This window comes from Thalassophryne amazonica, chromosome 4, assembly GCF_902500255.1.
Source record: "Thalassophryne amazonica chromosome 4, fThaAma1.1, whole genome shotgun sequence".
NCBI lineage: Eukaryota > Metazoa > Chordata > Actinopteri > Batrachoidiformes > Batrachoididae > Thalassophryne > Thalassophryne amazonica.
In genome coordinates, this window is record NC_047106.1 from 84,821,098 (window position 1) to 84,837,038 (window position 15,941).

Sequence of the window (15,941 nt, forward strand, 5' to 3'; positions counted from 1 at the left end):
GAATCTTTGGCGGCTCACCAATTCCTTTTTTGTCACTCGTTTCTGTCTTCCGCCCAACTTTTGTTATGTGTGAAAGGGCGATTAGCATTGCGAGAGACAACATTTAAATAATAATAATAATAAAAAAATCCAAGGATGCACAACAAAACTTTAAAGTTTCCTCCATAGTAAATGCCCTACCCTTCCACCAAGTTTAAAGAAAATCAGTTCAGTGGTGTTTGTTTAATCTTGCTAAGACAAACAGCATATAGCCTTGTTAGCAGACATAAAGCTTTTCATGAGAGTGAGTGGTGCGAGTGTGAGACATACATGAATAGTACCCAACATCTGCATTGACTGTGAGTTTCCCAATATCAAAGGTCTCGATGACATTTTTGTCCCACTTTTTTCGGTATTCAATGTCGTGAAGCATGTCATACACCGTCTCAGCTGACACGTCCTTACACACCAGCTGACACTGAAAGACAGAGAAGTTCATTTTTAGTGCAGTAATAAAGAAAAAGGTAACTGTATGGAATATAATTGAAATACAGATTTTATTTATATCAAGCTACTGTTCTGAAAATGCAGTGTTTCACTTTAAAAAAACAACAAAAAAAAAAACAGCTCAGACATTTACACAAGTTAGCTGATTGTAAAAGACTGAGGACTCAAATATTACATAAAATGTATTCCACGAGTATCATAAAGCTTTTTTTTTTTTTTTTTTTTTTTTTACATTGAAGACATTTTTTTTTTTACATTAAAGAAAAATAAGTGCGGATGCACCTCAATTTTGACCTTCATGGCAAAAGGTATGAATACTTATGTACGTGTGATTTTAGTTTTTTGTTTGTTTGTTTGTTTTTGGGGGGAGAGGTGGATTCATTTTAAATAAGTTTGCAAAAATCCAACCCCCCCACCCCCAGCTTTTCACATTGTCATTATGGGGTATTGTGAGTACATTTTGGAATAAGGGTGTAACATAAAATGTGGAAAAAGTGAAGCTGTGAATACTTTCTGGATGCACTGAAGGAAAAACATCTAAGAACCATTGGGCTACAGCCTTTAATAAGCTACATCCTGTCTGCTGATGCACTGCGTTGGAGCTCTGCGGTTGAAGTGTAGGACTACCTTATAGTTTACACTAGGATTCCCTTATATTATAATTTACTGGAACTGTACATTAAATTTAAGATTTAATCAGTACTATCAGTGTGAGGTAGTGAAGGGGGCAAAGCCATTACAATTTTCCAACTTGCTTCCAATGGAGTCACTGCAGTGTGCTGCTGCTAAAGAGAGTTAAGAAGACAGAAACACTTTGTTGGTACTGATATATTAGAACAGGGGTGGGCAACCTGTTCCAGAAAGAGCCAAGAGGGTGCAGGTTTTCTTTGCAGCCACTGACTCCACCAGGTGATTTTACTGATTAATATCACTTTGAGCAGATGGAATCAGTTAATCAGTGAAATCACCTGGTGGAGTCAGTGGCTGCAAAGAAAACCTGCACCCTCTTGGCTCTTTCTGGAACAGGTTGCCCACCCCTGTATTAGAAGAACTGTGTGTGGGGTTCGAACATGATGAAATTTTTAAGATGAAATTAAACATGCTTCAACTGATGTGCAAATGCAAGTGGAAGATGTACACATGAGAAAACATACGGTTATTACTCCATTAAAACAAAATCCAACAAATGTGTAAATGAATGAATGTGACCTCACAGAGAGAAAGCGAGAGCGAAGGAGGAATGGCGAGCAAGAGACACAGGCCACTGACCACAGATGAGTCATAGACCTGAGCTTTTAAATGGACACCATCAGTACAGGAAACAGACAGCTACAGTCTGACCATTAGTGTGTGAGTAGAAAGATAAGTAAACACAGGGTCAGAGGATGAGAGTATGGTGCACATCCACAGGGTTCTCACTGCTTTTTTTTTCTTTTACTTTTGTATTATGAAGCATGCACAGTTTTTAATGTAGATACCAATATGAGATGAACAGACTCTTCTTGCAATCCAGATTTATGAATTCTCACTTCATGCAAGTCAGATCCTGGAATCAACTTTGGATCCTTTAGTTTACTTAAAGGGGCAGTTTTTTAGTTGGTTGCCATCAAGGACGCAAAGAGGTTCTGTCGTGTGATGGATGCTGTGACTTTCTGCAGTCTGCACTGCATGCTCCCAGACTTGACCTGTATTTAAATCTTCACAAATATAAATAGATGTTACCATGTGTGTTCACAAATATGTAAACTAATCAAGAGTTTCTAAAAACAATTTAATTGCCTTGCATTAGCCACCTTTAAAATATTTGTCAACTTTTTCAGTTTCAGTGCAGACAGGTTTCAAACCGGTTTTTGTACTTCTGTTGTAAGGTGACACTTCTGCAAATACCTGTGTCACATGTTGCTGCAAAGAAGATTGTGATGTTTTAAGGGGGCCACTGATATATTAACGGTGGCGTAGAATAGATAAAACTTGAACAATGTCACTTCATTTAAGCACAACCAACAAGGTTTTGCCAGATTCTGCAATTCTATCAGGACTCTAGACAGAAAGACTTCTTCAGATTCCTTAAACATTTGGACAAGAAGTTTTTTCAGGTCCAAATATACTGAACAAAAATATAGAAGCAACACTTTTTTTTGCTCCTAATTCTCATGAGCTGAACTCGATCTAAAACATTTTCTATATACGCAAAAGACCTATTTCTCTCAAATAGTGTGCACAAATCTGTCCAAGTCTGTGTTAGTGAGCAGTTCTCCACAATCCATCCCATCTCACAGGTGTAGCATAGACAGCATAGTTATCGTACAGGTGTGCCTTAGGCTGGCCACAATAAAAGGCCACTCTATCAGTTTTCAGTTTGAAATAGCACAATGCCAGAGATGTTCCAAGTTTTGAGGGAGCGTGCAATTGGCATGCTGACTGCAGGAACGTCCACCAGAGCTGTTGCCCATGAATTGAATGTTCATCTCCCTACCATAAGCCGTCTCCAAAGATGTTTCAGAGAATTTGGCAGTACATCCAACTGGGTTCACAATCACAGACTACGCATCAGCCTAGAGTGCCTTAATTGAGAAAGTGGTGACGAGTCGTTCGCTGTTATCTAATCTGTCTGCATGGAAATCCAGCTATTTTATTTATTTATTCGCTGAAAATGCTGGGTTGTTGTGTATTTGGATGCACAAATAGACATAGCAAGGACTTCAAGATGTACAGATTCCCTTCAGATCTAAACAGAAGAAAAGCTTGGGAAAATAAAGTCAGCTGTGTGGGATGAAAGACGACATCAAAGTTTTGAGAGGTAAATTTATTTTTCAGTCCGATGTACAGTAAAACTCACCTAAACCGTCACTGTATAAACCAGATGTTCGCAGTCAGTGGACAAAAAAAAAACAAAAAAACAATGTTTTTGTATCGTTTTCCATGTACTAAACAGTGTATAACAGATTTTGTATAACAGATTTTTTGCTCACATCGGACAAAATGTCTGGTCCGATCGCAATGTATTTCCATTAAAAACCCACAGCAGTCTGGACGTGCACAGTAACGGTACAAATTAAAGTTCAGCACTCTGACACTCGCAGATTTGAGTAAAGTGGGACCGGAGTCATTTCCCTGATTAAAAGCCTGACCGTTTTTTGTGTTTTTTTTTTACACTGTGCTCAGACACGGATCCGCAGCCTGACATGCACCTGTTAAATCAGACAAAAGGTTGTTATTTGACACTTTTCTGCTTTTACTCCTTCGTCTGCCATCATATTATAGTAATTTTTGTAGTTTGCATGCCGATTACAAACGGATCAGAAAAGTCCGCACATTTACAGCACAAAGTTGGTAACAAAGGAAATTGTACACCTTACCTTTGATTTGGAGGTGATTGTATAAAGAAAAGCTTGTTGAGGATCAAATAAGTAATAAAGCATAATCCAGAGACAGAATTTTGAAACTGTCACGCATGTCATTGCATGACACGGAGTTAGAGCTGCAGCTGCATAAATCAGGCTTTAAATTAATTAAATAAGTCATCATAAATTGTAAATTTGATAGCTTAACTATTTTTAGATTTATTTTGATAGCACCGGTACCTGGATGTGTTGCTGTATGTGGTTAAATGATTTTAAAAGTGTTGAAAACAAAGGTTCATTCAGTAGTTCAGCGCAGTTGGAACCGAAATGGCGCCATGTTCTGAGTTCACGCCACTCTCTCAATTAAGGCACACTCCATCAGCCTAGGACCTCAACATCCAACATGTTCACCTCCAAGATGGTCTGAGACCAGCCACCTGGACAGCTGCTGCAACAGTCGGCTTGCAGAACCAAATTTTTTTAAACATGTTTAATATTTTTGCAGACATACAGTGAGTCTATGCAACACTCCGCTAATGTATGCAAGTCTACGTAACATTGCGCTACTGTATACCAAGCCTCCACAATTGTACACTACCCTACCCCAGTCTGGCAAAAAACCCTTCAGTACCTGCATTGCTAGAGTTTATTCATCCTGGTGGACTCTGCTGAACTTTGCTGACAGTGAAGCCACAGAAGAAGGGACAGTGTGAAAGGGGCTTTAGTCACACTGTGGCAGATTGAGGAAAAATTATGAGTCACAGATACAAAATTTTGATATCCATTTGTGTCAGTTTTTGTACAAATCTTTCACATTTGTTAAATGCTTTCATTGTCAGCTCATGTCTGGTAAGTCCCACGGAAAGTTTTGTGGATGCTCAAAACCTTGAGCAGACATCTGACAGAGCTTCTCTGGTGGTTGCACATTTGTTTTGTCCTGTACTTGTTAGCAGTTTTCCAGTGGATGTTCGTTTTATCCGTACATTATCTTTTTGTCTTTCATTTGCGTCCAGAAGCACTGTCCACTCATTCCATTGGAGCCCCAAATCTGTGCATTTTTATATCTATCTATCTATATCGTCTGATGAATGAAGAAAATGAACGAGAGAAAAGGGTGGATGATGTGGTGAGAGTAAATCAGGAAGTACAAGAGATTAGTAAGGAAGAAGTGAGGGCTGCTGTGAAGAGGGTGAAGAGTGGAAAGGCAGTTGGTCCAGATGACATTCCAGTGGAGGCATGGAAATGTCTAGGAGAGATGGCAGTGGAGTTTCGAACCAGATTGTTTAATAAAATCTTGGAAAGTGAGAGGGTGCCTGAGGAGTGGAGACGAAGTGTGCTGGTTCCTATTTTCAAGAACAAGGGTGATGTGCAGAGCTGCAGTAACTACAGAGGAATAAAGTTGATCAGCCACAGCATGAAGTTATGGGAAAGCGTAGTAGAAGTTAAGCTTAGAAAACAGGTGAAGATCTGTGAGCAGCAATATGGTTTCATGCCGAGAAAGAGCACTACAGATGCAATGTTTGCTCTGAGAATACTGTTGGAGAAGTACAGAGAAGGCCAGAAAGAGTTACATTGTGTGTTTGTGGACTTAGAAAAAGCTTATGATAGGGTGCCAAGAGAAGAGCTGTGGTATTGTATGAGGAAGTCTGGAGTGGCATTGAAGTATGTTAGGGTAGTGCAGGACATGTACAAGAATAGTGTGACCATGGTGAGATGCGCAGATGACAGACTCATTCAAGGTAGAGGATCAGCTCTGAGTCCTTTCTTGTTTGCAGTGGTGATGGACAGGTTAACAGATGAAATGAGACAGGAGTCTCCATGGACTATGATGTTTGCAGATGACATTGTGATCTGTAGTGAGAGTAGAGAGAAAGTTGAGTCTAGTCTGGAGAGGTGGAGATATGCTTTGGAGAGAAGGGGAATGAAAGTCAGTAGAAGCAAGACTGAATACATGTGTGTGAATGGGAGAGAGCCCAATGGAATACTGCAGTTACAAGGAGTAGAAGTGGTGAAAGAAGATTAGTTTAAATATTTGGGGTCAACTGTTCAAAGTAATGGAGAGTGTGGTAGAGAGGTGAAGAAGAGAGTGCAGGCAGGGTGGAGTGGATGGAGAAAGGTGGCAGGAGTGATTTGTGACCGAAGAATATCAGCAAGAGTGAAGGGGAAAGTTTACAAGACAGTGAGACCAGCTATACTGTACGGCTTAGAGACTCTGGCACTAACAAAAAGACAGGAGGCAGAGCTGAAGATGTTGAGATTCTCTTTGGGAGTGACGAGAATGGACATAGAGGGACAGCTCAGGTGGGACGGTTTGGAGACAAAGTCAGAGAGGCGAGATTGAGATGGTTTGGGCATGTGCAGAGGAGGGACCCAGGGTATATAGGGAGAAGGATGCTGAGGATGGAGCCACCAGGCAGGAGAAGAGGAGGCCAAAGAGGAGGTTTATGGATGTGCTGAGGGAGGACATGCAGATGGTCGGTGTGACAGAGGAACATACAGAGGACAGGGTGAGATGGAAACGACTGATCTGCTGTGCTGACCCCTAACAGGAACAGCCGAAAGACAAAGAAGAAGGTACAGGTGCTATCAAATTTACATAAATTGACAATTTGATGATTTATTAATTTAAAACCCGATTTATGCAGCTGCTGCTCCTTAAATCCGTGTCACGCAATGACGTGCGTGACAGTTTTTAAAGATCTCCATCTCTGGATTATGCTTTATTATGGACTAATTTGACCCTCAACAAGCTTTTCTTTCTACAATCATCACCCCCAAATCAAAGGTAAGCTGTACATTTTCCTCTTTTACTGACTTCATGCTGTAAATGTGATGCAGACTTTTCTGATCCATTTATCAGCGTGTACGCTATAAAACCCATTACAATATGATGGGAGACGAAGGATTAAAAGAAAGATGTTTGATTTAACAGCTGCACGTCAGGCTGCGGGTGCGAGTCTGAACAGATATGAAAAAATAAACAGACTTTTAATCACAAATGATTCCTCTCCTACTTTCCACAAATCAGCGAGTGTCAGAGCTGAACTTTTATTTGTACCCGAAATACATTGCGATCGGACGGGACATTATCTGATGTGAGCGAAAAATCCGCTGTACAAAGTCTGTTATATATGGTGTTTACTACATGGAAAACAATACAAAAACTTTGGGACATTTTTTTGTCCGGTGACTGCGAATATTTGGTTTATACGATGACAGGTTAGTTGAGTTTTACTGTACATGGGACTGAACAATAAATTTACCTCTCAAAACTGATGATGTTGGCTTCCATCCCACACAGCTGACTTTATTTTCCCAAATTTTTCTTCTGTTCGGATCTGAAGGGAATCTGTACATCTTGAAGCCCTTGCTGTGACTATTTGTGCCTCCAAATGCACAACAACCTGGTGTCGCAGACCGAACGGTCCCCCTAAAAATCAGTCCCCCCAATGACGTGGTTCACGGATTAACACCTTGTTTCTGCTTCAAACTGCACTGCAATCATCATCTATCTCAGCGACAGATATCTGAAGCTTTTATACAACAATCATCCACAAATTCAGCATTATTTCATCATTAAAGGCTGCATAAGCGATCAGAGCGCCGCAGCTAATGAGCTGCTAGCTGATGCGTTCACTGTGCGTCTGTCATTTCAAAGCGTCACAGAATTTTGTCTCATTTCTGCTTAAAACTGACTTTAGAATGATTTAAGAGGTTTTACCTTTATCATCTGATGATAATAATCCCATTAATTCATTTTAAGAGACTCCATCTCACACATGTTGCTGTGGTCCGAAATGATGCATGCATAGATGCTAAAGGCGGACCGATTTATGGGCGGACCGTTCAGTCTGACACTGACATTTTCAGCGAACAAATAAATAAAACAGCGGGATTTACATGCAGACACATCAACAGCCAATGCTACGTTTGCCCCAAGATGGCACCATGAGTCACATGACTGATTTTTTTCGGCTTTTCATGTCACCACTCTCGCTAATAAAGGCACTAACTCTAAATTCCCCCCACCCCCATCCCTTTCAATCAGGGATTCAATTAGGAAAATATTTACCATCACCATCATAACTTAAAATTAATGTAGCAGCTTTTCAGAGATCTTCAGTCATAGTTAAGATAATCAATCCCTAGTGATTCCTCCCTCCATAAATCAGGACATGAGGGCGACCTCTCCCACATGAAATGACACCAGCACGTACATTATGGTGGGAACACATTTAAAACAACCATGTCTTCTCATACTGTAGTTGTGAACAATCAATTTTTGTTAGACTCTGGGGCTACTGGTGTTAAATGTGGTATCGCGCATATTATCATTGCAACAGTGCTACAAGGAATACCTCAGATCAAATTTATTTAACAGATTACATTGAACATGACTAGAAAGAATCATGGATCTGTCACACAAACAGGCACAGTGAAAGAAGGAAAATTAATTGAAAGGGTACAACAGCTGTAGAGAGAGACCAAAAGATACGAATGAAGGTAATGAAGACAAACAGCCTGATAAGTCCATGGGAATAAAATTCTATTCCATGCTAAATTGGCAGACAAGGAGCAGTGCAGATAGACAGACATACAAGACGACCTCTTCACATCCAACCCAATTCATCTGCTTTCCCATTTTGCCATATGCCTCCTTCATTTGTTCTCTCCCTTCCATTCTGTTTTCGTTCCACTTGTGCCTCCTTCCAATGTGTTAACTCTCAGCATTTGCTCCTCTAGGCACTGATAAATACTGTTGAAGTCAATTATTACAAACACTCAGAGCAGAGTTTCTCTGTGTCAGCAGGGAAGTCAGTTTGGTTAAAAGAGCCTGCTGAACATGCAAGGTAGGTGTGCAGTTTTCAGTCCAGAGTAAATCCCAAGATAGCTCTGATTCTGAGGGGGACACTGGCCTGGTCGTCACAAAGGAGTCATTCATTTTTATACCTAAGACTAGGTTTTTGGATTGTTCTACCTTTCGTAAAGGTCAGAACATTTCTAGAGATGTATGTACGAGGTCTGTTAGAAAAGTATTGGACCTTTTTATTTTTTCAAAAACCTGATGGATTTGAATCACGTGTGCTTGCATGGGCAAACCTTGAACCTTCGTGCGCATGCGTGAACTTTTCCACGCCTGTCGACTGCATCATTTTCTGGTAAGCAGCCTTTGTGTGGGACGTGTGTCGTGTGCTCTGCATTTTTTCATCCAAGGAAAAAGACGTCTGAATAATCAGAAATGTTTCCACCTGGTTGTCGCCCAGTTTCTGGCAAAATTTGATGCGGCGCTACTCCAGTCGTTCCGTCTTTTTCCTTGGAATGAAAAAACGCCGAGCGCACAACACACCTCACACAAAGGCTGCTTACCAGAAAATGATGCAATCGACAGGCGTGAAAAAGTTCACGCATGCGCACAAAGGTTCAAGGTTTGCTCATGCAAGCGCACGTGATTCAAATCCATCAGGTTTTTGAAAAAAATAAAAAGGTCCGATACTTTTCTAACATACCTCGTATGTACACACACACACCTCAATCAATCAATAAGTCGATGCATCGTCAGCAGAAGTGAAATACGAGGTCTGTTAGAAAAGTAACGGACCTTTTTATTTTTTGCAATAACCATATGGATTTGAATCACGTGATTGCATCAGCCAAGCTTGAACCTTCGCACGCATGCGTGAGTTTTTTCATGCCTGTCTGTTGTGTCATTCGCCTGTGAGCACGCTTTGTGGGAGGAGTGGTCCAGCCCCCTCTGCGGATTTTCATCGTCAGGAAAATGGCCGAGCGACTGCCGCTTTGCTGCATCAATTTTTTTTCAGAAACAGAGACAGCCAGGTGGAAACCATTCGGAAAATTCAGATGGCTTTCGGTGAAGATCTTATGGGCATCACACAGATTAAGGAGCATTACAACCGGATTAAAGATGGCCCACAGCGGCTTAAGGTGCGCTGCGAGCGGCCATTGACAGGCTGAAACGACCAAATCATGTCCAAAGTGAAGGCTGTGTTGATCCGGGACGTCGTCTGACTACCAGAGAAATGGCAAGAGGTGGACATAGCACTTTTCCGGCACATTACACTGTTACAGGAGATTTTGTAATGAAAGACGTGCGGCGGAATTCGCACGTCAGGACGGAGCCGTTAATGGCACAGAACAAAAAGCACCCCCATGTTGGAAGTCTCAGGGGAGATGTTGTGACATGCCCAGCTCTTCCACCATTCGGAAGATTCAGACGGTTTTGGGTGGCTTTTCAGTCGAGTGAGTATCCAAGAAATTGTGGAAGAGCTGGGCATATCACAACATGTCCTGTGAGACCAACACGGAGGTGCTTTCGTTTGGCGCCATCAGCGGCTCCGTGGCAAATTCCTCCGCTCCTGTTTTCATGACAAAATCTCCTTTAACAGTGGAATGTGCCGGAAAAGTGCTATGTCCACCTTTTCTGCCATTTCTCTGGTAGTCAGACGATGTCCCGGATCAACACAGCATTCAGTTTGGAAATGATCTGGTCGTTTCAGCCTGTCGATCGCCGCTCGGAGTGCGGCGCGCCGTCCGCCATTGTGTGCTGTCTTTAAACCGGCTGTACCACTCAATCTGTGTGATGCCCATAAAATCGTCCCTGAAAGCCATCTGAATTTTCCGAATGGTGTCCACCTGGTCTCTCAGTTTCTGGAAAAATTTGATGCAGCGCTGCTCCAGCCATTCAGACATTTTCCTCACAATGAAAATCCGACGAGGGGAGAGGACCAGTGCTCACTCAAAGCCTGCTCACAGGCGAATGACAACCGACAGGTGTGAAAAAACTCTGGCATGCGCACGAAGGTTCAAGCTTGGCTGATGCAATCACATGTGATTCAAATCCATAAGGTTATTGCAAAAAAATAATAAGGTCCGATACTTTTCTAACAGACCTCGTATGCATGTGCTGAGTGTGTATTTAAGAATTTTCCAGGATGCACATGGGACAATCGAACTTAGAGTTTAGATTTTCTTATTTTCTTTTGTGCCACTCAACCATGAAGCTGTGACTGCTGAACCAACTGGAAAAAGTGACTGCATGGTGTCTAACAGTCAGAGGCATCTTGGTAATTTCCTTTGTCTTCTTTGACGTTCCATGCAGCTTTACAATACTGTACTCTTTCCAAATCTCGACAACTTATTTAAATAAAAGATATTAACTTAAATTTCCTTGTATCCACCCCTAAAGCACTTCATAGGAAGAAAGCAATGACAGATTGTAGGAAAGTGTTTCCCTCTGTGTGCATCACACACGAGCATGAGTACTAGTTATGTGCACCCCTGTATACAAATGGTTCCACCAGTTTGGCTTTTACCATCACTATATATGCAGACAGGGGAAACGGGAAGAAAAATAAAGTGTCGAGGTCGACATTTGCTTAATTTTTCTTTCGTTAGTTTCATTCCTTTTTGTGCTCTTGATTCGCAGGCTTTTTGGTGATGGGAAAGGTGCAGGATCATTCGTACACCTTGTCTTGATGATGTGTGACTTTTTGACTTTATTCTTCGTTCAGCTATCACTGTGTGTTGTGTGACTGGGCCCTAACATGGAATAGTCAATTGTCTGTAGAAACTGACTTACATCATAAGTTGTAATATTTTATTAGGACTAAATATTCATTCAAACTATTCTTTAGTGTTTTCTGTTATTAGATTTAGAAAATATGATTGAGATTGTTTTTCCACATTAAGACTGACAACCGCAATTTAAAATCTCTGTCACTTGTTCATGAAAACTGCACCTTTCCACAGTTGGCGAATTTGAAAGTGTTTTTCATGTGACTGCATCCTGAATTTTTTTATTTTGATTTGCTGTCACAAAATAGCTCGAGATGATTTTTTTTTTTTATTAGGTACTGTATATCTGATAAAGTAAATTAGTTAAAGCTTTAAATAAGTTCATTTTAACAAGATGGTCACAATTCACTTAATTTCGCATTTTGAGTTTCATATACATACATATACATACACACACACACACTCAAAAATATAAACGCAACACTTTTGGTTTTGCTCCCATTTTGTATGAGATGAGCTCAAAGATCTAAAACGTTTTCCACATACACAATATCACCATTTCCCTCAAATATTGTTCACAAACCAGTCTAAATCTGTGATAGTGAGCACTTCTTTGCTAAGATAATCCATCCCACCTCACAGGTGTGCCATATCAAGATGCTGATTAGACACCATGATTAGTGCACAGGTGTGCCTTAGACTGCCCACAATAAAAGGCCACTCTGAAAGGTGCAGTTTTATCACACAATACAATGCCACAGATGTCGCAAGATTTGAGGGAGCGTGCAATTGGCATGCTGACAGCAGGAATGTCAACCAGAGCTGTTGCTCGTGTACTGAATGTTCATTTCTCTACCATAAGCCATCTCCAAAGGCGTTTCAGAGAATTTGGCAGTACATCCAACCAGCCTCACAACCGCAGACCACGTGTAACCACACCAGCCCAGGACCTCCACATCCAGCATGTTCACCTCCAAGATCGTCAGACCAGCCACTTGGACAGCTGCTCAAACAATCGGTTTGCATAACCAAAGAATTTCTGCACAAACTGTCAGAAACCGTCCCAGGGAAGCTCATCTGCATGCTCGTTGTCCTCATCGGGGTCTCGACCTGACTCCAGTTCATCGTCGTAACCGACTTGAGTGGGCAAATGCTCACATTCGCTGGCGTTTGGCACATTGGAGGGGTGTTCTCTTCACGGATAAATCCTAGTTCACACTGTCCAGGGCAGATGGCAGACAGCATGTGTGGCATCGTGTGGGTGAGCGGTTTTCTGATGTCAATGTTGTGGATCGAGTGGCCCATGGTGGCGGTGGGGTTATGGTATGGGCAGGCGTCTGTTATGGACGAAAAACATGTGCATTTTATTGATGGCATTTTGAATGCACAGAGATACCGTGATGAGATCCTGAGGCCCATTGTTGTGCCATACATCCAAGAACATCACCTCATGTTGCAGCAGGATAATGCACGGCCCCATGTTGCAAGGATTTGTACACAATTCTTGGAAGCTGAAAATGTCCCAGTTCTTGCATGGCCGGCATACTCAGACATGTCACCCATTGAGCATGTTTGGGATGCTCTGGACCGGCGTATACGACAGTGTGTACCAGTTCCTGCCAATATCCAGCAACTTCGCACAGCCATTGAAGAGGAGTGGACCAACATTCCACAGGCCACAATTGACAACCTGATCAACTCTATGCGAAGGAGATGTGTTGCACTGCATGAGGTAAATGGTGGTCACACCAGATACTGACTGGTATCCCCCCCCCCACCCCAATAAAACAAAACTGCACCTTTCAGAGTGGCCTTTTATTGTGGACAGTCTAAGGTACACCTGTGCACTAATCATGGTGTCTAATCAGCATCTTGATATGGCACACCTGTGAGGTGGGATGGATTATCTCAGCAAAGGAGAAGTGCTCACTATCACAGATTTAGACTGGTTTGTGAACAATATTTGAGGGAAATGGTGATATTGTGTATGTGGAAAAAGTTTTAGATCTTTGAGTTCATCTCATACAAAATGGGAGCAAAACCAAAAGTGTTGCGTTTATATTTTTGTTGAGTATATATATATATATATATATATATATTGTTTGGACACAGTAGCTGTAATGAATAATATTGGAGTTAAGGTATTGCACCAAACAAGGGTGCACATAACAATGAACAATCCAAAATTTGTACACCGAAATAAAATGTCCCCCATTTATTCTAATCATTAAAAACAAACGATTGCACAGCCCCCCCCCCCCCCCCCCCACACACACACACACAGTGTATGTGGTACGTGTAATCATGCCTACATTCTCATGAGTACATACAACTGTGATTGTACTGGGATATTAAAAGATTGTTGCTGATTAATTTGGCAATGATAATCAATTTAATGAGGGCAACAAGCTGTTTATGATGCTGGTCAATTCCATTTCTGATCGTCTTTACTTTTGCTAATGCCGCAAGTGTGAATGCATTACATCACATCAGTCATTAATCACTTGCCATGCATTAGCTAAGATCCAAGCATTTATTCACGCTATAAATAGAAGAGCTGTAACTGTGGCATTATCAAAAGGCTCCTCCTTCACAAGCATGAGAGAGACACACACACACACACGATTCTTTTCACCTGTGTTCATTTGCAGTGAAAGATATATACATATATACACACACACACACACTTTACAGACACATTGTTTCTTTTTAACTGGTAAAACAGAAAATGCGTGAATACTATACTGAACATGGGTTCCCCCTCTGCGTACAATTAATTCAATTTATTTATATAGCGCCAAATCACAACAAACAGTTGGCCCAAGGCGCTTTATATTGTAAGGCAAGGCCATACAATAATTACGGAAAAACCCCAAAGGTCAAAACGACCCCCTGTGAGCAAGCACTTGGCGACAGTGGGAAGGAAAAACTCCCTTTTAACAGGAAGAAACCTCCAGCAGAACCAGGCTCAGGGAGGGGCAGTCTTCTGCTGGGACTGGTTGGGGCTGAGGGAGAGAACCAGGAAAAAGACATGCTGTGGAGGGGAGCAGAGATCAATCACTAATGATTAAATGCAGAGTGGTGCATACAGAGCAAAAAGAGAAAGAAACACTCAGTGCATCATGGGAACCCCCCAGCAGTCTAAGTCTATAGCAGCATAACTAAGGGATGGTTCAGGGTCACCTGATCCAGCCCTAACTATAAGCTTTAGCAAAAAGGAAAGTTTTAAGCCTAATCTTAAAAGTAGAGAGGGTGTCTGTCTCCCTGATCCGAATTGGGAGCTGGTTCCACAGGAGAGGAGCCTGAAAGCTGAAGGCTCTGCCTCCCATTCTACTCTTACAAACCCTAGGAACTACAAGTAAGCCTGCAGTCTGAGAGCGAAGCGCTCTATTGGGGTGATATGGTACTATGAGGTCCCTAAGATAAGAAGGGACCTGATTATTCAAAACCTTATAAGTAAGAAGAAGAATTTTAAATTCTAGAGTTAACAGGAAGCCAATGAAGAGAGGCCAATATGGGTGAGATATACTCTCTCCTAGTCCCCGTCAGTACTCTAGCTGCAGCATTTTTAATTAACTGAAGGCTTTTCAGGGAACTTTTAGGACAACCTGATAATGAATTACAATAGTCCAGCCTAGAAGAAATAAATGCATGAATTAGTTTTTCAGCATCACTCTGAGACAAGACCTTTCTAATTTTAGAGATATTGCGTAAATGCAAAAAAGCAGTCTTACATATTTGTTTACTATGCGCTTTGAATGACATATCCTGATCAAAAACGACTCCAAGATTTCTCACAGTATTACTAGAGGTCAGGGTAATGCCATCCAGAGTAAGGATCTGGTTAGACACCATGTTTCTAAGATTTGTGGGGCCAAGTACAATAACTTCAGTTTTATCTGAGTTTAAAAGCAGGAAATTAGAGGTCATCCATGTCCTTATGTCTGTAAGACAATCCTGCAGTTTAGCTAATTGGTGTGTGTCCTCTGGCTTCATGGATAGATAAAGCTGGGTATCATCTGTGTAACAAGGAAAATTTAAGCAATGCCGTCTAATAATACTGCCTAAGGGAAGCATGTATAAAGTGAATAAAATTGGTCCTAGCACAGAACCTTGTGGAACTCCATAATTAACCTTAGTCTGTGAAGAAGATTCCCCATTTACATGAACAAATTGTAATCTATTAGATAAATATGATTCAAACCACCGCAGCGCAGTGCCTTTAATACCTATGGCATGCTCTAATCTCTGTAATAAAATTTTGTGGTCAACAGTATCAAAAGCAGCACTGAGGTCTAAGAGAACAAGCACAGAGATGAGTCCACTGTCTGAGGCCATAAGATCATTTGTAACCTTCACTAATGCTGTTTCTGTACTATGATGAATTCTAAAACCTGACTGAAACTCTTCAAATAGACCATTCCTCTGCAGATGATCAGTTAGCTGTTTTACAACTACCCTTTTAAGAATTTGAGAGAAAAGGAAGGTTGGAGATTGGCCTATAATTAGCTAAGATAGCTGGGTCAAGTGATGGCTTTTTAAGTAATGGTTTAATTACTGCCACCTTAAAAGCCTGTG

The 15,941-nt window shown here is 41.4% G+C and overlaps 1 protein-coding gene across 1 annotated transcript in view; it reads right to left on the reverse strand.

The window, feature by feature from the left end:
• The window catches only part of stard10 (StAR-related lipid transfer (START) domain containing 10), an 80,909-nt gene that overhangs the window by 26,405 nt on the left and 38,563 nt on the right, over nt 1–15,941 (reverse strand). Inside the window, exon 2 of the mRNA XM_034168190.1 lies at nt 310–457. Coding sequence (XP_034024081.1) covers nt 310–457 — 148 coding nt within the window. The remainder of the gene's footprint in view (nt 1–309; nt 458–15,941) is intronic.